This window comes from Neurospora hispaniola (genome assembly GCF_033458365.1).
Source record: "Neurospora hispaniola strain FGSC 10403 chromosome Unknown B0T23scaffold_1, whole genome shotgun sequence".
In the NCBI taxonomy this organism is placed as follows: domain Eukaryota; kingdom Fungi; phylum Ascomycota; class Sordariomycetes; order Sordariales; family Sordariaceae; genus Neurospora; species Neurospora hispaniola.
The window spans coordinates 963,304-981,225 of NW_026944406.1; the positions used below are offsets into that span (position 1 = coordinate 963,304).

Sequence of the window (17,922 nt, forward strand, 5' to 3'; positions counted from 1 at the left end):
CAGGGTTATCCCATTCGTCAAGAGCTGCTGTCTTGTGGACTATGGTAGCTCGTGTTGTGCCTGGCTGCTTTCAGTCACTGTGCTTCAGCCACATCAGACAGGTTGTGAATGTGTTGGGCTTTTTCATCATGTGTTCTCCAGCCCCAGCCTGACTGTCCTCTCTTCTCTCTTCTCCCCAAAGGTCGGAAACTCTTGTCCTTTTGTACCTGTTCCCATAAAATCCGGATTGTGAAGATTGGAAGTCCGAGTCTCATCAGTTAGTCATCATGTCATACAGCGGCATCACCCCATACGGCTCTGCTTATCGGCAGCAGTCTCAACCACAAGAACAACAACCGGAGCAACAACGTCGACTGTCAGAGCCGAAAGCCTACCGTCCATATCAACCGTACCGGCCACCTACACAGCAGCTAGGGCCAAGTGGTAGTCATGAGACTAATAGCCGACGTTCGTCTATTGCAAGCCAGTCATCTCTGGCTTCCTCGCTCGCAAAGTTTGACCTTGGCGATAGCTCCCTGGTTCCGGCACCCTTGAGAGTTCAACATAGGCCCGTCTCGAGCCAAATACCGACCCAGTGCCAGACACCGCAGTCACCACAGGCAGAACAAAACTACAAACCTTATTCTCCACCTTCTTCGCAACATCGTAACTCGGTTACATCCACGGCCGGACGACGGACCTCCAATAGCTTTGTTGCTGAGCTTGAAGGGTCATTACCTCCTCCTGTGCGGGAGAGTAATGCTGTGGAGCCCTCTTCAGATGTCCCTCCCCCGAAACCGGCCAAGAAATTGGAAACTCCTGACAGTGAAGGACTGATCGTCGTAGAAGCCGAAGCCTTACCTTCTGTCCCCGGCTCTTGGCCTGCCTCGCTTGAAGAACAGTCAGACAGTGGATATCAACCTCCTTATGCCCAGCCTCAATATCAGAAACCGATTTCACCACCCTCGCTTCATGACGAGGCAACACAGAGCACGCCGAGTCCGCCGCCTGTGCAATATCCATCAGCTTCCCAGCAACAAGCGCCTATCCCTCCACCAGTGCCACAGCCGACCTACACGTCTGCTCCGGCTCAGCCAGGGTACCAGAGCTTTTCACCTCCACAGTCACCACCGCTGCTGCCGTCAGGGGAAATTTCGACTCCGTTCACTCCCCCATACCGCCAATCTGGCAGTCACAGTTCTGCGCCTTCGCCTGGATTCAGCCAAGCCCCAACATCTCCGGTTGGGCAAGCACCTCCGCCGCCTCCATATCAGCAGCAAACCTACGGCAGCCCTCCCCATTCACCACCACGTCCCCCTCCCCAGTCAACACGGCCAACATCTCTGTATTTCTCCGGCTACCACTGTCCACCGACACCAACCCTCAACACCAGCAACTTACCACTCACTCCTCCAACCCAACAAGGACCCTTCTCACCCGCCTCTCCGCAATCATCTACAGCCGGGAACCACAGACACTCATTCTCGTACTTTCCAGCCGCCTACCCACCCCGGCCTTCACCACCAACCCAACATCAACCGGCCACGACCCTGCCCTCACCAACAATTACTTCCCCTTCATCACCGTTCCCTTCGTCGCCTCCAGCTGTAAACCTCCCAGCCCAACCAACCTATCCCTCCACCCCAGCGCATCAACAACAACAACAACCTCAACCAACAATAACCTACACCACCGCCCCCTCACAACCCACTTACTCCTCCCAACATTCCTCCCCCACTTCCACCCCATCTTTCTCTTCGTCTTCATCCACTTCAGGAGCCACAAAACTAGGCGGAGCCCTGTACCATTTCCCCTCTCCTCCCCAACCCTCGCTAAACTCCAAGTTATCTATCAACGGACTGAAAAGGACGGCGGCGGGACTGGGCGGGGCGATCAAGAATGTGGCAAACGTGGTGGAAGTTGCGGGCAGAGAGGCAGTTAAGGCGGGGAGGGCGGCGGCTGCTGCTGCTGGGGAGAGGGAGTCGGGAAAGACGTACACGGGGAGTTTTGGGAGGAGGGTAAGTGGGATGGGGTTTTATGGTGGTAGAGGGTAGAGGGTAGCTAATTGGTGAAGCTTGGATACCTACCTAGTAGTCTAGAGATGCGTAGGTGGGTTGAGGCAAGGCTCTCGGGGACGGAACTGAGGGGGAAAGGCAAGGTATCTATTCTCAGAGCAGAAGCTGCCTCTTAAGGGCCTGGCACAACTAGCCTAATCAACATCAAGGTCAAAAAAGACAGTAGAAGCAAGTAAACCAGATCGTTGTATTGACAGTTTGAAAATATTTGTGCAGTCCACCCTAGCAGGCGAACCAAAAAAATGCTTCTTAATCTATGTACAAGAATTTGGGAAGAAGCAGTCATCCTTTGCGACTCCTTTTCACGTTACTTCCTCTTTCACCCTCTTCATCTTCTCAAACACCAGCCTGCAAAAGTTTATCATCAAAGACGACGACGCGCTTAGAAAGCAGGGTTGGCGTTCTTGAGCAGCTGCTCAAAGTAAGCCTGGAACCACTGGCCAGCCTCAGGGGCAGGCTTGAGGGCATCCGAGAGACCGCAGTGGTAGTCATAGCGGGTAGCCGAGGTGTCGCTGGTACCATCGGACTCACCACCGGGCTTGACCCAGACGAAGGCATCAGCCAACGAGGAGCCAGTGTTGGTGGTAGGACGGACACCAAAGCCGGTGCCGATGGCGTTGCACCAGTCACCCTGCTCGATCTGGCCGGTCGGCTGCTTGCCGGAACGGCCGGTGTCAACGATAAACTGGGCGGGGAAGCCGGCAGCGTTGAGAAGAGGGGAGAAAGCCTCAATGTACTTCTTCTCGTCGTAGTTGGGGTTGGGTGTGGTGTACGAAGGAGCGGAGGAGAGCGACCAGCCGTTGTAGTTGGAGACGTTGGTGACGAGACCGCGGACGGACTTGGGCTTGCCGGCGGCCTTGTAGATGTCGGCAAAGAGAGTGGCAGCAGGCTGGATGTTAGCGGGCCAGCCGAGCCAGCCACCGTGGCCAGCATCGAGGTACTGGGCGACGTGGGGAAGGTCGAGCTGGGTGATGGCGTAATTGGTGCACTCCTTGTAGGCAGAGGCGGCGTTGGCACACTTGGCAACGTTGGTGTTGGTGACGAGGTTGGCAAGCGAGTCGGGCTCGATGACGAGGATGGTGCGGATGTCCGAGTACTCGATCAGGAGCTTGCGGATGGCGTTGATGTAGGTCTTGTAGTTGGCAACGCCGCCGTTGGCGATGGAGAACTCGCCGTTGGAGGCGGCAGCAGCGCAGTCACGGTCGGGGAGATCGTAGACGACAAAGTGAGCGGCGTAGGGAGGGTTGGCACCGGCCTTGTTGGCCGCGCGGATCTCCTCGAGGGTGCTCTTCATGAGAGTGTCAACGGTGACGTTGCGGTCGAGCCACTGGAAGGTGGGAACCTTGGCAACGGCAGACGCCTGAGCAGCCAAGCTGCCAGTCATGGAAGGAATGGCATGGTTGTAGATCTCGGAGGAGTAGTAGCTGTTGGCCCAGCCCTGAACACCAAGGAAGGGGTTGCCAGTGAAGCTAGCAGTGGAGGAAGCACCGCCAGCAATGGTGGTGGTGGGCACCGAAGGAGCGGTAGTAGTGGTGATGGGCTGGGCAGCGCTGCTGCTGGTAACCTTGGTGGTGGTGCTAGAGACCTTGCTGGTGCTGGTAGGGCTGGTGGAAGAAGCCCCAGCAGTGGTGGTAACCTGAGCGCCGGGCAAGCACTGGGAGTAGTAAGAGTTGATCTCAACGCAGGAGTTGCCGGAGGAGCAGCAAGTCGCGCCAGACCAGCCGATACCACCGCACTGAGTCCTATATCGTTTGTTAATATTGGTGAACAAGCAAGTTTCGAGGGTGACGGTATTCATACCAGGCAGAGCCGCAGTTCTGGCGATCCTCAAGGACGGGAGCGGCGAGGGCAGAGGCCGTCAAGGCGGCAGCGAGAAGGAGCTTCTTGGCAGCCATTGTGAGAACTGTTGATGACAAGGGTTTCCGTTGACTAAATCACCAAGGATGCCAGTGCTGAGGAAATTCGAATCAACAAAACGCGAAGTCGTCCTCTTTTTATGATCGAGTTCCCTTGGAGTGACCTCTATCAGTCCAAGTCCCACCGGTCGGGAAGACGGGAACGCGCTCCCGAAACATCGAGGAACGATCACATAACGCCACTGACTGAACGAAGCTTGTCCGGTTCCGTTCAACTAGAACTCGGCTGCCCCATGAGCAAGCTCACCCGCGGTGGTGGTCGAAACGGGCGCCATTCCGAGTGTGGTTCTACCCCGGAGTCACAGGGACGATCGTTCCGAAAAGGCCATGGATGAGCCTTAGGACGAAGTTCCGAAGCCTCGACGGAAACTACGGGATGATGGATCATGTAAATCCACATAACGTGCTCAACATGACGACCCAAGACCGACAAGTGCGAGGAAGTGGGCTGTTTGGCGCGGCTGGAGAGGAAGTCGGGGCCCGAGGGGCGGCAAGACTGTTCAGGAATAAGTGTAACGCTGTCTACCAGAAACAGGCCAAGCTGCTTGCCAAATCCGCCGACCTGGACACCGCATTCGAGCAATCTCGTGGAACCGGGTTCTTGGTGAAGGTGATGGTTTGGTTGCGAGGTGTGAACCGGGTTTCGTTCTCGGAGCCCACGTTCCTTGATGTCCATTATGGGTAAGTGTCCGGTTCTTGTTGCGGGGGTGGAGCGGCAGGGGGTCTGTTTTGATTGGCGACTTCCGGGTCTCTAGACGGAAAAGATGCACCACCTTTCCGTCGTCGTCACATTGCTCAAGGTCCTTGTATTTCTCAGCTATACAAAGAGTCAAAGACGAGAGAAAGCCGCTGATCCAACACAAGGTCAACACCTTCCCGTACCGATTCTGCAAAAGCTGCATCATGGAACAAGACGCCCAGTTCTTGGCTTGTATACCAGCTTGCGCGGTCCATGTTGCCGGAACCAAGGACCGTGAACTCGCCATCGACAATGGTCAGCTTGAGATGAGTGTGCACTGGCTCTTCCTCTTCGGGATCCTGTATCTGGGCATCGTTGGCTGCACGGGCTTGCCTTCCACGCTTGCCCGGTTTGGCTGCGGAACGCGGGTGAAAGTAAGAGATTCGCAGGTGGCCAAGACCGGGGTCTCCAGATTCTAGATCGTGGGCAGCGTGTGTGCGGAGCTTCCTAAAACGGCGCACGAGGGATCGGATGCACCAAGATGTGGTGGTCCCAGCCGTGACAAGCTGCTCCAGAAGCATCATGTTTCGACCTGTCACGATCGTCACATGGACGCCTCGCTTTAGAGCGTCTAGCAATGCAGCAATGACAGGCTCGCAGGTGAGATTCGGGGTCTGTAGATAGATGGACTGTCGAGCCTGCTCGAATAGCTCCAACATTGCAACGTTCAAGGGGGTAGCCGGAGGTTTGGCAGCTGGTTGCCATGGCAAGAAGCGGAACTGTGGGTTCTGATGATGCGAGGAAGGCAACACAAGTGTCGGGAGCGGTGCCGAGGAGGCTGGTGGGAGGACCAAGTGGTGAGCACTGCTAGGAACGAAGATGAGATGCTGGGGATCCAAGAGCTGACCCTGTAGCTCAGAGGTACGGCTATCATGAGTGGTAGGAAGAGGTTTCCGAAAATCAACATGTTTCTCCCATGTCAGAGCATAAAAGGACAGCAAACTGGCGACAGCATCGCCAGTGATCTCAACGCAGCCTTCCAACCACGGCTCCCAACTGACGTTGCAACTTGGGATGAAGGCTCGTTGTCTGTCGATGATGACAAACTTGGGATGCATGACACTGAAGGGGAGGAAGAACAGACTCTTCACTTGAAGGCGGATGCCGGCCTCGTCCAACAAGGCAGGATCAGGGAGGCCGAGCTTCTTTTGCCATTCAGCAGGCGAGTAGGTGTAGCCATCGCGAGACTGTGGGTGCAGTAGCTTTTGGAATACGGATCGCGACGAAAAGCAGATTCGGACGGTGAGAGGTTCAGTGTCATGTGGGTTGGGCAAGTGACGGCGGTGGTCCGCCAGCTTCACAAGAGCATCGGTGATGGCGGAAAGGGTCTTTGAAGGGGCCCAGAAGCAGGTGACAAAGATGACTTCACATCTGGCCGACACGATGGCGGGGATCAGAGTGCTCGTGAAGATGGATGCTCCTGTGCCCAACTGAAAGCTGTGAGGCGAGCTCCGAGATATGATGACTTGCTGATCTACCTCATCAGTGGCGTCGTAACTGGGAAGATGCCATCGAGTAGCGGCGGGATTTTGCTGTTGATGGTGCTGTAGCTGCTTGAGGAACTTGTGGACAAAACTGGACGAGTAGCTCATGTCTCGTTGGGAGCGATTGTGCAGCGGGATGTAGTCATGGGGCATAAATAAAGGTCAGAAGACGACGACGAGGTGGGTGAGAAGCCAAAGGAACTGAAAGGAGGATTAGGGTTGGAAGCGGAAAGTTCAGTTGTGACGCAATTCGTTGGCACTGGCTGATCGGGAGAGAATGAACTTGGCGGTCGGTGCCTGGAAATTGGGAAGCTTCAGATGGAGATTTGGGCGAAATTGGATGAAATTGGGGGTTCCAGTTGGAGCTCCATTGGTTAAGGTTTAGCGTGCGGGGAAAACTGTTGGTCAAAGCTTTTCTTTCTCCAAATTCCAACCACAGTCAGCTTCCACTTCGCATCCACAAACAACTGAAACCCCAACATGTTCACAGACACCAAAGTTCACCTGGACATTACCTATGGAATGAACGGAAAGAGTTCCGTCAAGGCCAGACGGCCAGGTGCTACCGAAGTGAAAGAGAAATTAACTGAAATGAGCAAAAGCTCCTCGCGTGTCACCAAGCTCGTCACTCCTACATCGCGTCCTTTCTCCAACAGTTGAAACCAGGAGTCCAGGACACAGGCTTAGGAAACGGCGCCCCTCAATTGAGAACGAATTTTCACTTATTCTTGTAAATTGCCGTCCAATCTTCTCATGTCGGTCAATCGACAGTTCACTTAGTCTTATCACTGTCCTTGCTTCTTTTCTTTGTCGAGGGCCCGTCATCTTCCCCGCACCATCTCGGGTGATTGAAGCCATACATTGCGTGTCTCTCCAGACCACCCAACACACAAGTGGACGTTGAGTCTTTGTTACCTGATGTCTTTTTGAACTCCAAGGGAGTCCCCGATTTCAAAGACGTTCCTGCTAGAAACATTGCCTGTGTAGATCTTACGTACTGCTAGAGCTGGCCCCACGCCAAACCAAAAAGACCATCACCGACCACATCCACCAAGCACCAAGCACATACCTTGAATATCGCCGGCAGTGATCCCAAGTCCCGAGCTTAGACTTATCCATAAACTGTTCATCAATGCTTCGGCCTGGACTTCGGCACCTCTGGTTTAGACCTCTTCATCCATTGTGACGGGTCAGTATCCTTATCAGGTTGAGTTTCCCGCACTGATTCAACCCCGCCAAGACAGGGCACCCCCAAGTTGTATTGACATCGCGACGATCTGTCCAATGACAAAGGTTCATGCTCGATGTCGCCATCACCACTAGGGATTTGACAATGATGGCTCATATCTTTCTCACTGGCCGGAAGTGTCATTATTTCCAGCTTCACGTTATTACCAGAAGTCGAGATCGACGTTTTCCCAATACTGGCCATATCAGATAACCTTCATATAGTCTGGCCAAAGTCGGCGTGCAATTGCCTTGATATAAACCCCCTCTCTTCAAAAGCCAGAGTTCTACACGATGAACGAGACTGTTTGCTTGCGCTTGATGTATCGGGCTATCTAACCGTCTGTATTGCCGCCAAAACGTATACTACCTACCAGCGAGCGCCGTGTTCCAGATCCCACCGCTTGTGTAATTCACAGTATTTTTTGTCTTTCATCTTTGTTTAGGGTTTTTCGATCTCCAAGCAACCATGGCTGAACCCGTGACAGAGGAAAAGTATCAGCAGTACTCCGAGTCAGATCCAGGCAAGAGATCTGTTGACCCAGGTTCAGTAAAAGCCTCTGAGACAGTTGATTTTGAGACCAACTCGGTCAATGAAAAGTCACTACTCCGAAAACTCGACATTCGTCTCCTGCCTGCCGTCGGTATTCTCTATCTGCTCTCCTTCTTGGACCGCAGCAATGTGGGCAACGCGAGGATCGAGGGTCTGGCATCAGACCTTGGTATGACAGGCAACCAGTACCTAACTGGTCTGACGCTATACTTTATCGGCTATGTCATTTTTGAAGTAAGTCGTGTTTACTCCCGACAGTATCGTGAAGACTTCTCACTGACACGCTGATAGATCCCATGCAACATCGTTCTCAAGCGCACAACGCCTAGGTTCTGGCTACCTACCCTCACCATCCTATGGGGTATCGTAGCCACCTTGATGGGCATTGTCCAGAACCTTACTGGCTTCTTCATTGCCCGCTTCTTCCTCGGTGTTGCCGAAAGTGGTCTCTTCCCCGGCGTAGTCTACTATTTCTCCATGTGGTACAAGCGCCGCGAGAGGCAATTCCGCATTTCACTCTTCTTCGGAGCCGCCGCTCTTGCCGGATCCTTCGGTGGCATCTTGGCCTATGGCATTGGCTTTTTGCGCGGCACTGTCTGGGAGCATGGCTGGCGCTGGATCTTCATCCTCGAAGGCATCGCCACGGTCTTGATAGCCTTCGGAGCCTACTGGTTCATCCACAACTACCCAGACACTGCCGAATTTCTCTCGGACAAGGAGCGCAAGTTCATCCACGCCCGTCTTGCCTCCGACAGCGACGCCACCCACGACGAGCGCTTCACCTGGGACAACGTCCTCCGCGCCATAAAGGACCCCAAGTGCTGGCTCTATGGACTGAGTTTCCACACCATGAGCTTACCTCTCTACACCTTCTCTCTGTTCTTGGTAAGCCAACACAACAAAATGAGAGGACATCACTTACCTGTCTCATATACTAACCACTGTCACAGCCCTCCATTATCAACGCCTTAGGCTACCGCGCCGCAACCGCCCAACTCCTCACCATCCCGCCCTATGCCTTCGCCTTCCTCACCACCATCGCCGTAGCCACCGTCTCGGAGCGTCTGCACCAGCGTGCCATCTTCATCATCGGCTCCGCCATCTTCGCCATAATCGGCTACATCATGCTCCTCGCCAACAAGGATCCCATAGCCCACCCGGGCTTGTCCTACGCCGGTACCTTCTTCGCTGCAGGCGGCATTTACCCCGCCACGGCCCTGGCGCTCTCGTGGCCGGCGATTAATGTCTCTGGACAAACCAAGAGAGCGGTGGCTAATGCGATGCAGATCAGTATCGGCAACTTGGGTGCGGTGCTGGGGACGCAGTTGTACAGGAGTGGTGATGGGCCGAGGTATATTGTTGGTCACAGCTTTGCGCTGGGCTATCTGGTGGGGAATGTGATTGTCTCGAGCTTGTTGTATTTTGTTTTGAGTAGGGAGAATAAGAGGCGGGATGGGGTTGCGCCGGAAGTGGAAGAGGTTGGGCATCTGAAGGATTGGGATGGGGATGAGGATCCCAGGTGGAGGTTCCAGTACTAGTGGGTTGAGTTGGGTTGTCGTCTCTTTGGTGGTATTGTCGGAATAGAGCGGGACCCTTGGAAGGTGTTGATGATAACACATGAGTGTTAGCGCAAAATTGGATGGTCGACAGAGAGGGGAAAAAAGTTGGAATGTGGTGCGGATTTTAGCCGCCGCTTGGTTTTTGGAAGATTATGTTGAGAGATACCCTTGATGTTATAGTCTATGCGTTATGGATAGGAAGTTGGTTTCGTTGTCGATCTTCAAAGTGCACTGTTCCCACACTCAAACGCCTGTGCAGTCTTGGCGGATGTGTGCGTGTATACACACACACGACTTTTTGGCAAAACGGACTATCGAAACGAAAGATGAAGATGAAGAAATTCAATTCTCCTATATGAGAGACTATTCTCCTAATAGTCTCAAATACGCTAATTCAGAATTTTAAATCGGTTTTCTTTTATCTTTTCATTTAGTAGAGATATAAACAAATGAAATCTCATCGATAGTCCGTTTTGCCAAAAAGTCGTGTGTGTGTGTACACGCACACATCCGCCAAGACTGCACAGGCGTTTGAGTGTGGGAATGACTGTAACTGAGAGTTAAAGGTCGTGATCGAGATCAGCGCAGGGATGAAGGAAGAATAGACCTCTTTGGGCCTGGAAAAGCATCGACGCATTGACGTCTGGATATGCTTGATCGAAATATCGAAGTGAAAGCATACCTAGGGAAATTGTCTCGGCGACATACATAATAGAGTATAAATGAGGTTCTTATGGGAGACCTGACTGAAAGTTAAGTGAGTTGGCGTGTGCCAAAGTTCATGACCGACGCCAACATTCTGGTGAGAGAAGAGGAAGAAGCCGATGTAGGTTTGTGAATTACTTCACGATCCGGAGATATTCGGGTGAAAAGTTAGACTCGTGCAGAATCGGAAATTTAGTGTTAAGATCGGCATAGGGTGGTACATAGACCTGGTTGATAGTAGTAGACTATGAAGTGAAATGAGTCATGATGAACAGATTGTTATTGAAACACTTGACATTGAATCTGTCTTTCCTTGTGAATCCCTTTGTATTCCGGATAAATTCGGGTTGAGATATTGAAGTACTAAGCAACAAACAATCTGATAAGAAGCATGCATGGGACAATTAGCGTCCTAGCAATAACCAAAGATCGCTGATTTATACTTGTGGGTCGTGAAGTTGATATCTAGTCTAATATAGGTTCTGTTTCGCCTTGCGGTTTTCTTTATCCGGAGATGGTCGGGTGCGAAAGTTGGGCTCATGAGGAGCCGGAGATTCATTATACAATTTTCTTGGCGTAAAAAAACCGGTTTGGCAATGACGCCCTTTACAAGAGAAGTAAAAGTTTGTTGAGGGATCCATGATTTTCGTCAAGGTCCGGAGATGGTCGGGTGAAAATGTTGGGTTCGCATACCGGAGATTTGGGTTATAAGATTTCCACGATATAGAGTAGCAGCCCAATGCGCGATGATTGCAACGGAAGGTCGCCCACTGGAGGTCAGCAAGTGAGTCACGAAGCCTATATCGCGATCGAAGTATCATCGAAGAACAAAAGGTATGTTTGAGCTTGAAAATTCTGTCGAAAGTTCGGAGATGATCGGGTGAAAGCACTTTGATCGAGAACATCGGGGCTACCGGGAGGGCACTCCTCAGCATTTCATGTCTTACGGCCTCGGCCCCGAAGATCACTTTGGGTAAGTGGACTGATGGAGTTTGTTCAGAAACACAAAACGTCTTACCTAACCCTTCGAGACACTGAGTTGAGGATCAGAGAAACACGACCTGTTTGAGACTTTGAGGCGACCTAGCACAATCGGGGGCGCTGTATTCCACAATGATGATGATAATGACAATGATATGATGGCATTTGGAGAGAAAGCGCTCATCAGCTATGCGTTCAGCCGAGAAGAAGATTTGACGAAGCACCAATGGTGTTAATCCTCGCTGAAACCGTGCTCCAGCCGATGAGGTGATATCGGTTTGACAGATGTGTCTCTGTATCCTATCTTAACAGAGCAGTGTATTGTGTGTTTCTTCTTCTCTCCACTCTTCTTTCATTTACGCACGCACACGCAGTCGCATTGGATGACTGGTCGCACCGCATTGCCAAAGAAGAGGTAGCCGAGATGTGGTGAAACAAGGGGATGTGTGGTCGTGTAGGCTAGGTTTCGTGGTGGCGTCTGCCGCTTAAGCCCGCCAAGCTCGCAGTTCAGGGGGGTGATGTTCAAATCGGTTAGATTCACGGCGTTACTGTCTCACTAAGAGGGCGGGTGGGAAGCCTGTCCGTGGTTTCTAGAAGGGCGGGAGAAGATTAGGGCGGGTAGCATAGCCGACAGGTTGCAACGCGTTCCTCGCGGAGATGAGATGTTGAAGAGTTTTCCATGGTGACATAGTTATGGTCAGTTATAACAGTGTTCAGACGACGACATTCAGCATTCAGGCTCGAACGCCAAGGGCCGAGACTGTTCACTAGAGAAACTCGGAAGATCAGCAGCAGCATATTCAAACAAAAATAGTGCAGTGTAGGGACAGGCATAGATCCATGAAACCAGCAACTGATCCGAGCAAGCATGTAGCTTCCACACGGATGGAGAGCTGCGAATGTTTTCCAATCACATCTCTTTGATCTTTCAATGACTGTTTGCGGTGGAGTTTTGCTGAGCATCCAGACTCCGAAAGATCCACTGTCTTGAGGGCGAAGTGCAGCCCAAGCTTCTCGTGATGTTCCGTTTGGGGCTTGCTGCCCTGTGGGGGGGGTGTTGCCATGGGTTTGGTCATGAAAATGGTATGGCGGTTGTGGTCGGGTCAATGCCTTTGTGAATTTGGTTGCAAATTGGGAATACGGGGATTCCCACTTGGGGTTGTCGATGCCTGAAAGACTGAAGTTCTCAATTTGCGCACCCATGTTTTCCGTCACTGAAACAGCCAAGAAGGGTCGAGGGGCCCTTCAGGCTCCGAATCTCCGGATCCACTGAGTGGCCCGTGTGTCAGACCCAACAATGCGCGTATGTGTACAATGCACGTGACTTGGTCAGGAACCGCTGCCAATGTTTGGTGGAGATCTGCCGGCAGCCCTGGCAGAGAGTGGGGTTTTTGTTTCACAGCCGACGACAGAACACGACGGGTTCCTCTTTGACTTATCTTGCTCTTTGCCAATTCGCAAATTCTGTACTCACCTATCCCATCCACCCACCCTCCTTGTAGTGTACGTACCCTCATAGGAAGCTGAGATGGAACGGCCGAATGCGACCATCAAAAGCACCGGTGCTACATATAACGGGATAGCACTACGGACAACACCGAGAAATCAGGAAATCGGGAACCGGAGATGATGGACCAGTGTGGAGGACGATCTCCCATCCAGGTACACACTATGGACCAGGGCATGACAGCTTCAAACAGGGGCACGACAATGGGCGGACGACGTGGAGACTTGGAAGGGTCAAGGGCCCGGATGCCGGGATGCGGAAAGCAGAAATTGGAATTTCCATAAAAGCACTGGGAAAAGAAGGAGAGACGGACGGGGCAAGAGAGTTCACACTTCACAGTCGTCGTCATCGACACAGACCATAAACCTTTAAACGCCAACTCCCCCACACAAACATCCACATCCCCTTTTCCTCCTTTCGGTCTAGATTTTTCATCATACAAGTTTCATCATACACTTTTCTTTTTCACTTCCTTAGATTATCTCCTATTTCATCTTAATTGTCCTGACCCCATGCCATTCGTTTGATCTCAAGGGGCTCTCCTACTCGGTCTTTTCCCAAAGAATTTCCATATCATCGACCACCCGGTTCAACACCTACGATAAGTACCATCTGCGGATTCCAGCAACAACATCTGGACGTACACGGGATAGGACCATTGTGTCGACAGCTATTTCGCATTTCCCTATCTGGAGGATTCGAGTGAAATTGGTCACCACTTCCCCCGGATTCCGACATATATCCGTCTCGTCTCTTCCCTCCCGGTTCCTGTGGGTACCACCTCTCTTGGACTACTAGGTATTCCACACATGGCGACAATTCAGCCGCCTCGAAGCAGTCTCCCGGCCGGGGCTGAGCCTCCAGCACCCCCTTCAGCCAGACTAGACTCTTCCGACTCCAACACCATCACATCCACAATGGCCGGCGACGACGGTCAGGTAGACCCTGCCCACCGGCTACCGGACCAACAACACTTTAATGGCAGCACCGAGAAGCCCCGGCTGCCACGGTTATCCATCGAGACCCTTCCTGAGCTGGACGCGATCCCCACGCTCATGTCGCCTCGTCACAACACCATGAACCCCTTTCGGCGGGTACACAACCCTCTAGAGATCGATGACTACTTTGTATGTTTCACCATATTCACCCCTACATCATTCAGTTCTCAGAGCACTACTAACATAACCCTTTCACGATCCCAGACTGGCCCTCGAGACACCCAAAAGCACTCAAAATGGCCTCTCTTCATGCAGATGCACGGCAGTATCCTGCCCAAGATGATGCTTCCACTCCTCGGAGTCGGTGCCTGGACCACTATGCTCACTGTGATCAACTTTAAAGTGACAAACTGTGCGTTGCAACTGTCCCCTTTGCCTATCCTATCTCGATCCCAGGCGGAAGCTAACATTCCGTCCCCAGTGGGTATCCACAACATTCTTCTGACCGTCCTCGGTTTTGTGGTTGGTATGGGTCTGTCTTTCCGCAGCTCAACTGCATACGAGCGCTATTCAGAGGGTCGCCGTTACTGGGCTTCGTTGCTCCTGGCGTGTCAGACTCTTGGTCGTGTCTACTGGGTGCATGCCAAAGAGCGGGAAGGCGAGCTAGGGAAGAAGGACGTTTTGGCCAAGCTGTAAGTCAAAAGTATTTCCGATCCGCAAGTTTCATTGCTAACGTGTTCCCAGAACCGTGCTGAACCTCCTGGTCGCCTTCTCTGTGGCTCTCAAGCACCGCCTTCGCTTTGAGCCTTACACCTGCTACGATGACATCTCCCACCTCGTTGCTCACCTTGACACCTTTGCCCAGCGCGCCACCGAGGAGGAGCCGGATAAGACCCTCAAGTCCCTCCAGCCACCTGGCTTCTTCAAGGCAGTTGGCGAGTACATTGGTGTTAGCTTCGCCGCCTCCAACCCGCGCAAGGTGATTAAGAAGGCATCTCGCCCGCTTGGCAACCTCCCCCTCGAAATCCTTTGCTACCTCGCCACCTACACGGACGAGCTGATTGCCAACGGTCAGCTGCCCGTGCCCATGCAGCAAACGCTTGCTTACAACAACATGGCGATCCTGAACGACGTCCTGGTGGGTACCGACCGTGTGCTGTCCACCCCGCTCCCCATCGCCTACGCCATCGCCATTGCGCAAATCACCTGGGTCTACATCCTCCTGCTTCCCTTCCAGCTGCTGCCCACGCTCAACTGGATCACGATTCCGGCCACCATCGCAGCGGCCTACATCATTCTGGGCCTGCTCATGATTGGCAGGGAGATTGAGAACCCGTTTGGTCGGGACGTCAACGACTTGCCGCTGGAATCGTACTGCGCGCAGGTTGCCGAGGATATGGACATCATTGCCTGCCAGAAGAAGAGGACGACGAATGCCGAGTGGATTGAGAATATCGACAACAAGCCGCTGTGGCCGCTGTCGAACTCGGGCTGGCAGGTCTGGATGAATCGCGGAGAGGACATGATTCGCGAGGCGGTCGCCCAGAAGCTGGAAAGCAACTTTGAGACGAGAAAGGAGTTGGACAAGTTGCAGAGCGAGATGAGCCTGATGGACAAGGTGAGGAGGATGAGCAAGGCGACGGGATGCAATGTATGACTTGATTTTGGCAGCGAGTTGTCTGAGTTGGTGGTGTTATTGAGAAGGGAAGCGAGCGAGAGTGAATTTTTCATATTGTCAAAAAGGGAAGCAAGCGGGTTGTTGTTATCATTGTTGGACTTTTGTTTTTGTTTCCTTTTTTTTTTTTTTTTTTTTTTTTTTTTGTCTCTTGTCATTTCTTGTTTTTTTCTTCGTTTCCGGCGTACATGACTTGGCCGGACTTGGTTTGGGATCTCTTTTTACATTCATGGGTAATGGATCGGTCTTCAAAATGGGGGCATGCAGTGCGGTCTTCCCACGGTTATCAAAAAAGGTTGGGATGGCTGCGGTGTCTTCAAAAGTTGGATGATCTGCTTTTTGGTTCACTTGATCCGATAGAGTCGGATGGCAACACATGGCATGCGTAGAATGATGGAGGAAACAAAGGCATGCAGACATCTATCTGTCTATGATACAGATTTTTTTTTGATTTTTTTTGTTCTATTTCATTGGATACCACAGCTTGGAGAGATACCCCAGGCTTTGAAACTTTTGGATACCTATTCAAGGGATAATTAAGCGGAGGAGATATGATTTCGTACAGATACAGAGAGACTCAACTCAGAATGCAAAAAACCATCTACTCTCTCATCATTTATCATTATATCGTATGTGTTGATCATTTCTGCCATGTGATATCATGCCTCATAAATTCGTGACGCTCGATGCAACCATAACAAAGTCGTGACAAGGAAAGACCAAACGTTAGCTCAGAGAAAAGAAACGTATTACCTCGTAACATCCCTCACATCCCCATCTTCCGCATACTCCCCAATCGAGTGTTTCTCCCCCACATGATCCACGAGACTTTCCTCCCTCTTACAAACCGTATCCCTCTCCCGATACTTTGAGCACAGGTAACACGCAAACCCGCCCCCTTCCCGATGACACTTGACGAAAAACCTCGTCGTCAACAGGTAACTCCTGTACTCCACATCTTCTTGACCCGTCCGCTCGTTGTGCGTCACGACTTCCTTATCGATCCTCCACGGTCCCCGCTGCACGACTTCGACGGGGTCGAACAAGTGCGCGTGGCAGTCGGGGCAGACGCCCGAGGAAGCCAGTGAGGAGTCCAGCGGTTGCCCGGATTGTTGCAGGTACGTGGCGTATTGGCAGTAGATGGAGTTGTGGTAGGTTAGTTGCTTGGGGATTCCATTTGATGAGTGCAGCGAAGGGGAGCGCGAGTGGGAGTGAGACTGGGAGTGGGAGTGGTGCGAGTGGGCGACGGAGCCTCCGGTGCCGCGTGTGCCGCGGGTGCGAGTGTGGGTGGTGGTGGGGTGGTAGGAGGTGTCGTAGTCGCTGGTGTTGTAGTAGTCTCGGAGGGAAGGGGTCGAGGAGGTGCGCCGGACAGGAGCGATGGGGCGGCTTTGGCTTCGGTTGGAACGGTAGGATGGGGCTGGACCGGGTCCTGGAGCGGGAAGAGCCCGGTCTATGGGGGCGGATTGGAGAAGACGCTGGTACTGGTCGCGGAGAGCGCGCATGCTGCCTTCCCGGGCAAACTCAGAGGCGTTGTAGAGCTTGCGGATGTCTGGGGGCTCGCCGGTGTAGAGGGCTTCTTCAAGCATTTTGATGACGGTGCCTTGGAGGGTGATGATTTGGCCTTGAAGTTGGGTTTGGGCGAGCACTTGATGATGATGTCAATACGACTGTATCTTCTTGCTGAAAGGTCATGAAGGACATGTGAAAGCTTACAGTCACCCTGAGCAAACTGAGGCCCCATCCTTGAGTAAAGCTGATCATACTGCCCCTGAACCAGCGGACCGCCACGCCGAAGGGAGTCTCTTAGATCTTCTTCGTCTCCCTCCCTCTGGTTTCTATTTCGAGAACCCTGGCGCTCCTCGACCTCGGACTTGCTCTTCACAGCCTCATCCAGTCGCTGTTCCAGCTCCTTGATCCTTCGGTTTTGGCCCCTGTCCATCTTGCGCTGTCTCCGTTGCCTTCTGGCTTCCCCAACACGATCGAACAGGTTTACGCCGGTGGTGAAGGTGCCGGCAATGGTGGATATGAGGGTTGCGAGGATGAAGCTTTGCTTGATCCTCCTATCGTCGATTGCTCCTGCAGCCTCCATCTTGCTGAAGCTGTGGTGGTGGTGGTGGTGGTGGTGGTGGTGTTGGTTGGTTGAGGTTGGGTTACGGTTTGGGAAAGAATGCGCTCGTAGGTAAAGAGCTCACAAAGAGGTTATGAGATATTTAAGAGATATCGTCGTGGGTTGTGACATGAAAGTCTCGCAAGATCTGCAGGTCGAGGCATCATAGTGAAGGTGAGGGAGGATATCGGCATGGGATCAAGCTTTAACAAAACTTAATTGGGTTTCTATCCAATAGTTCCTGTGTCCTGGCATGCACAGCTGCGTAATGGTGCCTTCGGGTTACTCCATGGGGCTTTCTCACGAGACGTTTGGTGAGAAAACGGGTGTTTTTTTTTTCGACTTACAGCGATGTGAGCCAAGGAAAAGATGCCGTTCCTGAGTGCAAAGACAGCGGTGAGTGGTCCAGTGACGTCAGACCCGCCGGGGCTTCTTCGGCACTCCAATAGTGTATGTACACTACATACCGACAACACT

At 52.5% G+C, this 17,922-nt stretch overlaps 7 protein-coding genes across 7 annotated transcripts; 3 read left to right on the forward strand and 4 right to left on the reverse strand.

Annotated features, from left to right (window-relative positions):
• Positions 1-266: 266 nt before the first annotated feature.
• Positions 267-2,123, forward strand: B0T23DRAFT_306659 (uncharacterized protein; the record flags this gene model as incomplete). The annotated part of the gene is made up of 2 exons (XM_062834391.1): positions 267-2,011; positions 2,081-2,123. The coding sequence occupies 2 exons, from the start codon at positions 267-269 to the stop codon at positions 2,121-2,123; spliced, it is 1,788 nt and encodes a 595-aa protein (XP_062696594.1).
• Positions 2,124-2,171: 48 nt separating this feature from the next.
• B0T23DRAFT_4893 (putative cellulose 1, 4-beta-cellobiosidase II precursor) lies at positions 2,172-4,132 on the reverse strand. Its single transcript, XM_062841353.1, has 2 exons — positions 3,855-4,132; positions 2,172-3,796 (listed from the first exon to the last, which is right to left on the reverse strand). Exons 1-2 carry the CDS (start codon positions 3,947-3,949, stop codon positions 2,437-2,439), a joined length of 1,455 nt encoding a protein of 484 aa, XP_062696595.1. The 5' UTR covers positions 3,950-4,132; the 3' UTR covers positions 2,172-2,436.
• Positions 4,133-4,181: 49 nt separating this feature from the next.
• On the reverse strand, positions 4,182-4,646 carry B0T23DRAFT_308220 (uncharacterized protein; the record flags this gene model as incomplete). Its single annotated transcript, XM_062834464.1, has 1 exon — positions 4,182-4,646. One exon carries the CDS (start codon positions 4,644-4,646, stop codon positions 4,182-4,184), a length of 465 nt encoding a protein of 154 aa, XP_062696596.1.
• Positions 4,647-4,719: 73 nt separating this feature from the next.
• On the reverse strand, positions 4,720-6,544 carry B0T23DRAFT_4884 (uncharacterized protein). Its single transcript, XM_062841347.1, has one exon. It carries the CDS (start codon positions 6,344-6,346, stop codon positions 4,784-4,786), a length of 1,563 nt encoding a protein of 520 aa, XP_062696597.1. The 5' UTR covers positions 6,347-6,544; the 3' UTR covers positions 4,720-4,783.
• Positions 6,545-7,889: 1,345 nt separating this feature from the next.
• B0T23DRAFT_424484 (major facilitator superfamily domain-containing protein) lies at positions 7,890-9,511 on the forward strand (the record flags this gene model as incomplete). Its single annotated transcript, XM_062839855.1, has 3 exons — positions 7,890-8,207; positions 8,265-8,858; positions 8,924-9,511. 3 exons carry the CDS (start codon positions 7,890-7,892, stop codon positions 9,509-9,511), a joined length of 1,500 nt encoding a protein of 499 aa, XP_062696598.1.
• A 3,793-nt stretch (positions 9,512-13,304) lies between these two features.
• B0T23DRAFT_4963 (Bestrophin, RFP-TM, chloride channel-domain-containing protein) lies at positions 13,305-15,440 on the forward strand. Its single transcript, XM_062841364.1, has 4 exons — positions 13,305-13,852; positions 13,928-14,075; positions 14,145-14,355; positions 14,408-15,440. The coding sequence occupies exons 1-4, from the start codon at positions 13,535-13,537 to the stop codon at positions 15,318-15,320; spliced, it is 1,590 nt and encodes a 529-aa protein (XP_062696599.1). The 5' UTR covers positions 13,305-13,534; the 3' UTR covers positions 15,321-15,440.
• A 647-nt stretch (positions 15,441-16,087) lies between these two features.
• Positions 16,088-17,427, reverse strand: B0T23DRAFT_400677 (uncharacterized protein; the record flags this gene model as incomplete). The annotated part of the gene is made up of 2 exons (XM_062838516.1): positions 16,088-16,983; positions 17,052-17,427. The coding sequence occupies 2 exons, from the start codon at positions 17,425-17,427 to the stop codon at positions 16,088-16,090; spliced, it is 1,272 nt and encodes a 423-aa protein (XP_062696600.1).
• Between the last annotated feature and the right edge of the window lie 495 nt (positions 17,428-17,922).

Bases quoted from the DNA above. Each gene is read 5' to 3' on its own strand.
- B0T23DRAFT_4893 (XM_062841353.1), bottom strand. From the start codon at position 3,949: ATGGCTGCCAAGAAGCTCCTTCTCGCTGCCGCCTTGACGGCCTCTGCC. The intron at 3,797-3,854 runs GTATGAATACCG...CAAACGATATAG, and splicing joins CAGAACTGCGGCTCTGCCTG to GACTCAGTGCGGTGGTATCG.
- B0T23DRAFT_4884 (XM_062841347.1), bottom strand. From the start codon at position 6,346: ATGCCCCATGACTACATCCCGCTGCACAATCGCTCCCAACGAGACATG.
- B0T23DRAFT_4963 (XM_062841364.1), top strand. From the start codon at position 13,535: ATGGCGACAATTCAGCCGCCTCGAAGCAGTCTCCCGGCCGGGGCTGAG. The intron at 13,853-13,927 runs GTATGTTTCACC...TCACGATCCCAG, and splicing joins TAGAGATCGATGACTACTTT to ACTGGCCCTCGAGACACCCA. The intron at 14,076-14,144 runs GTGCGTTGCAAC...TTCCGTCCCCAG, and splicing joins CAACTTTAAAGTGACAAACT to TGGGTATCCACAACATTCTT.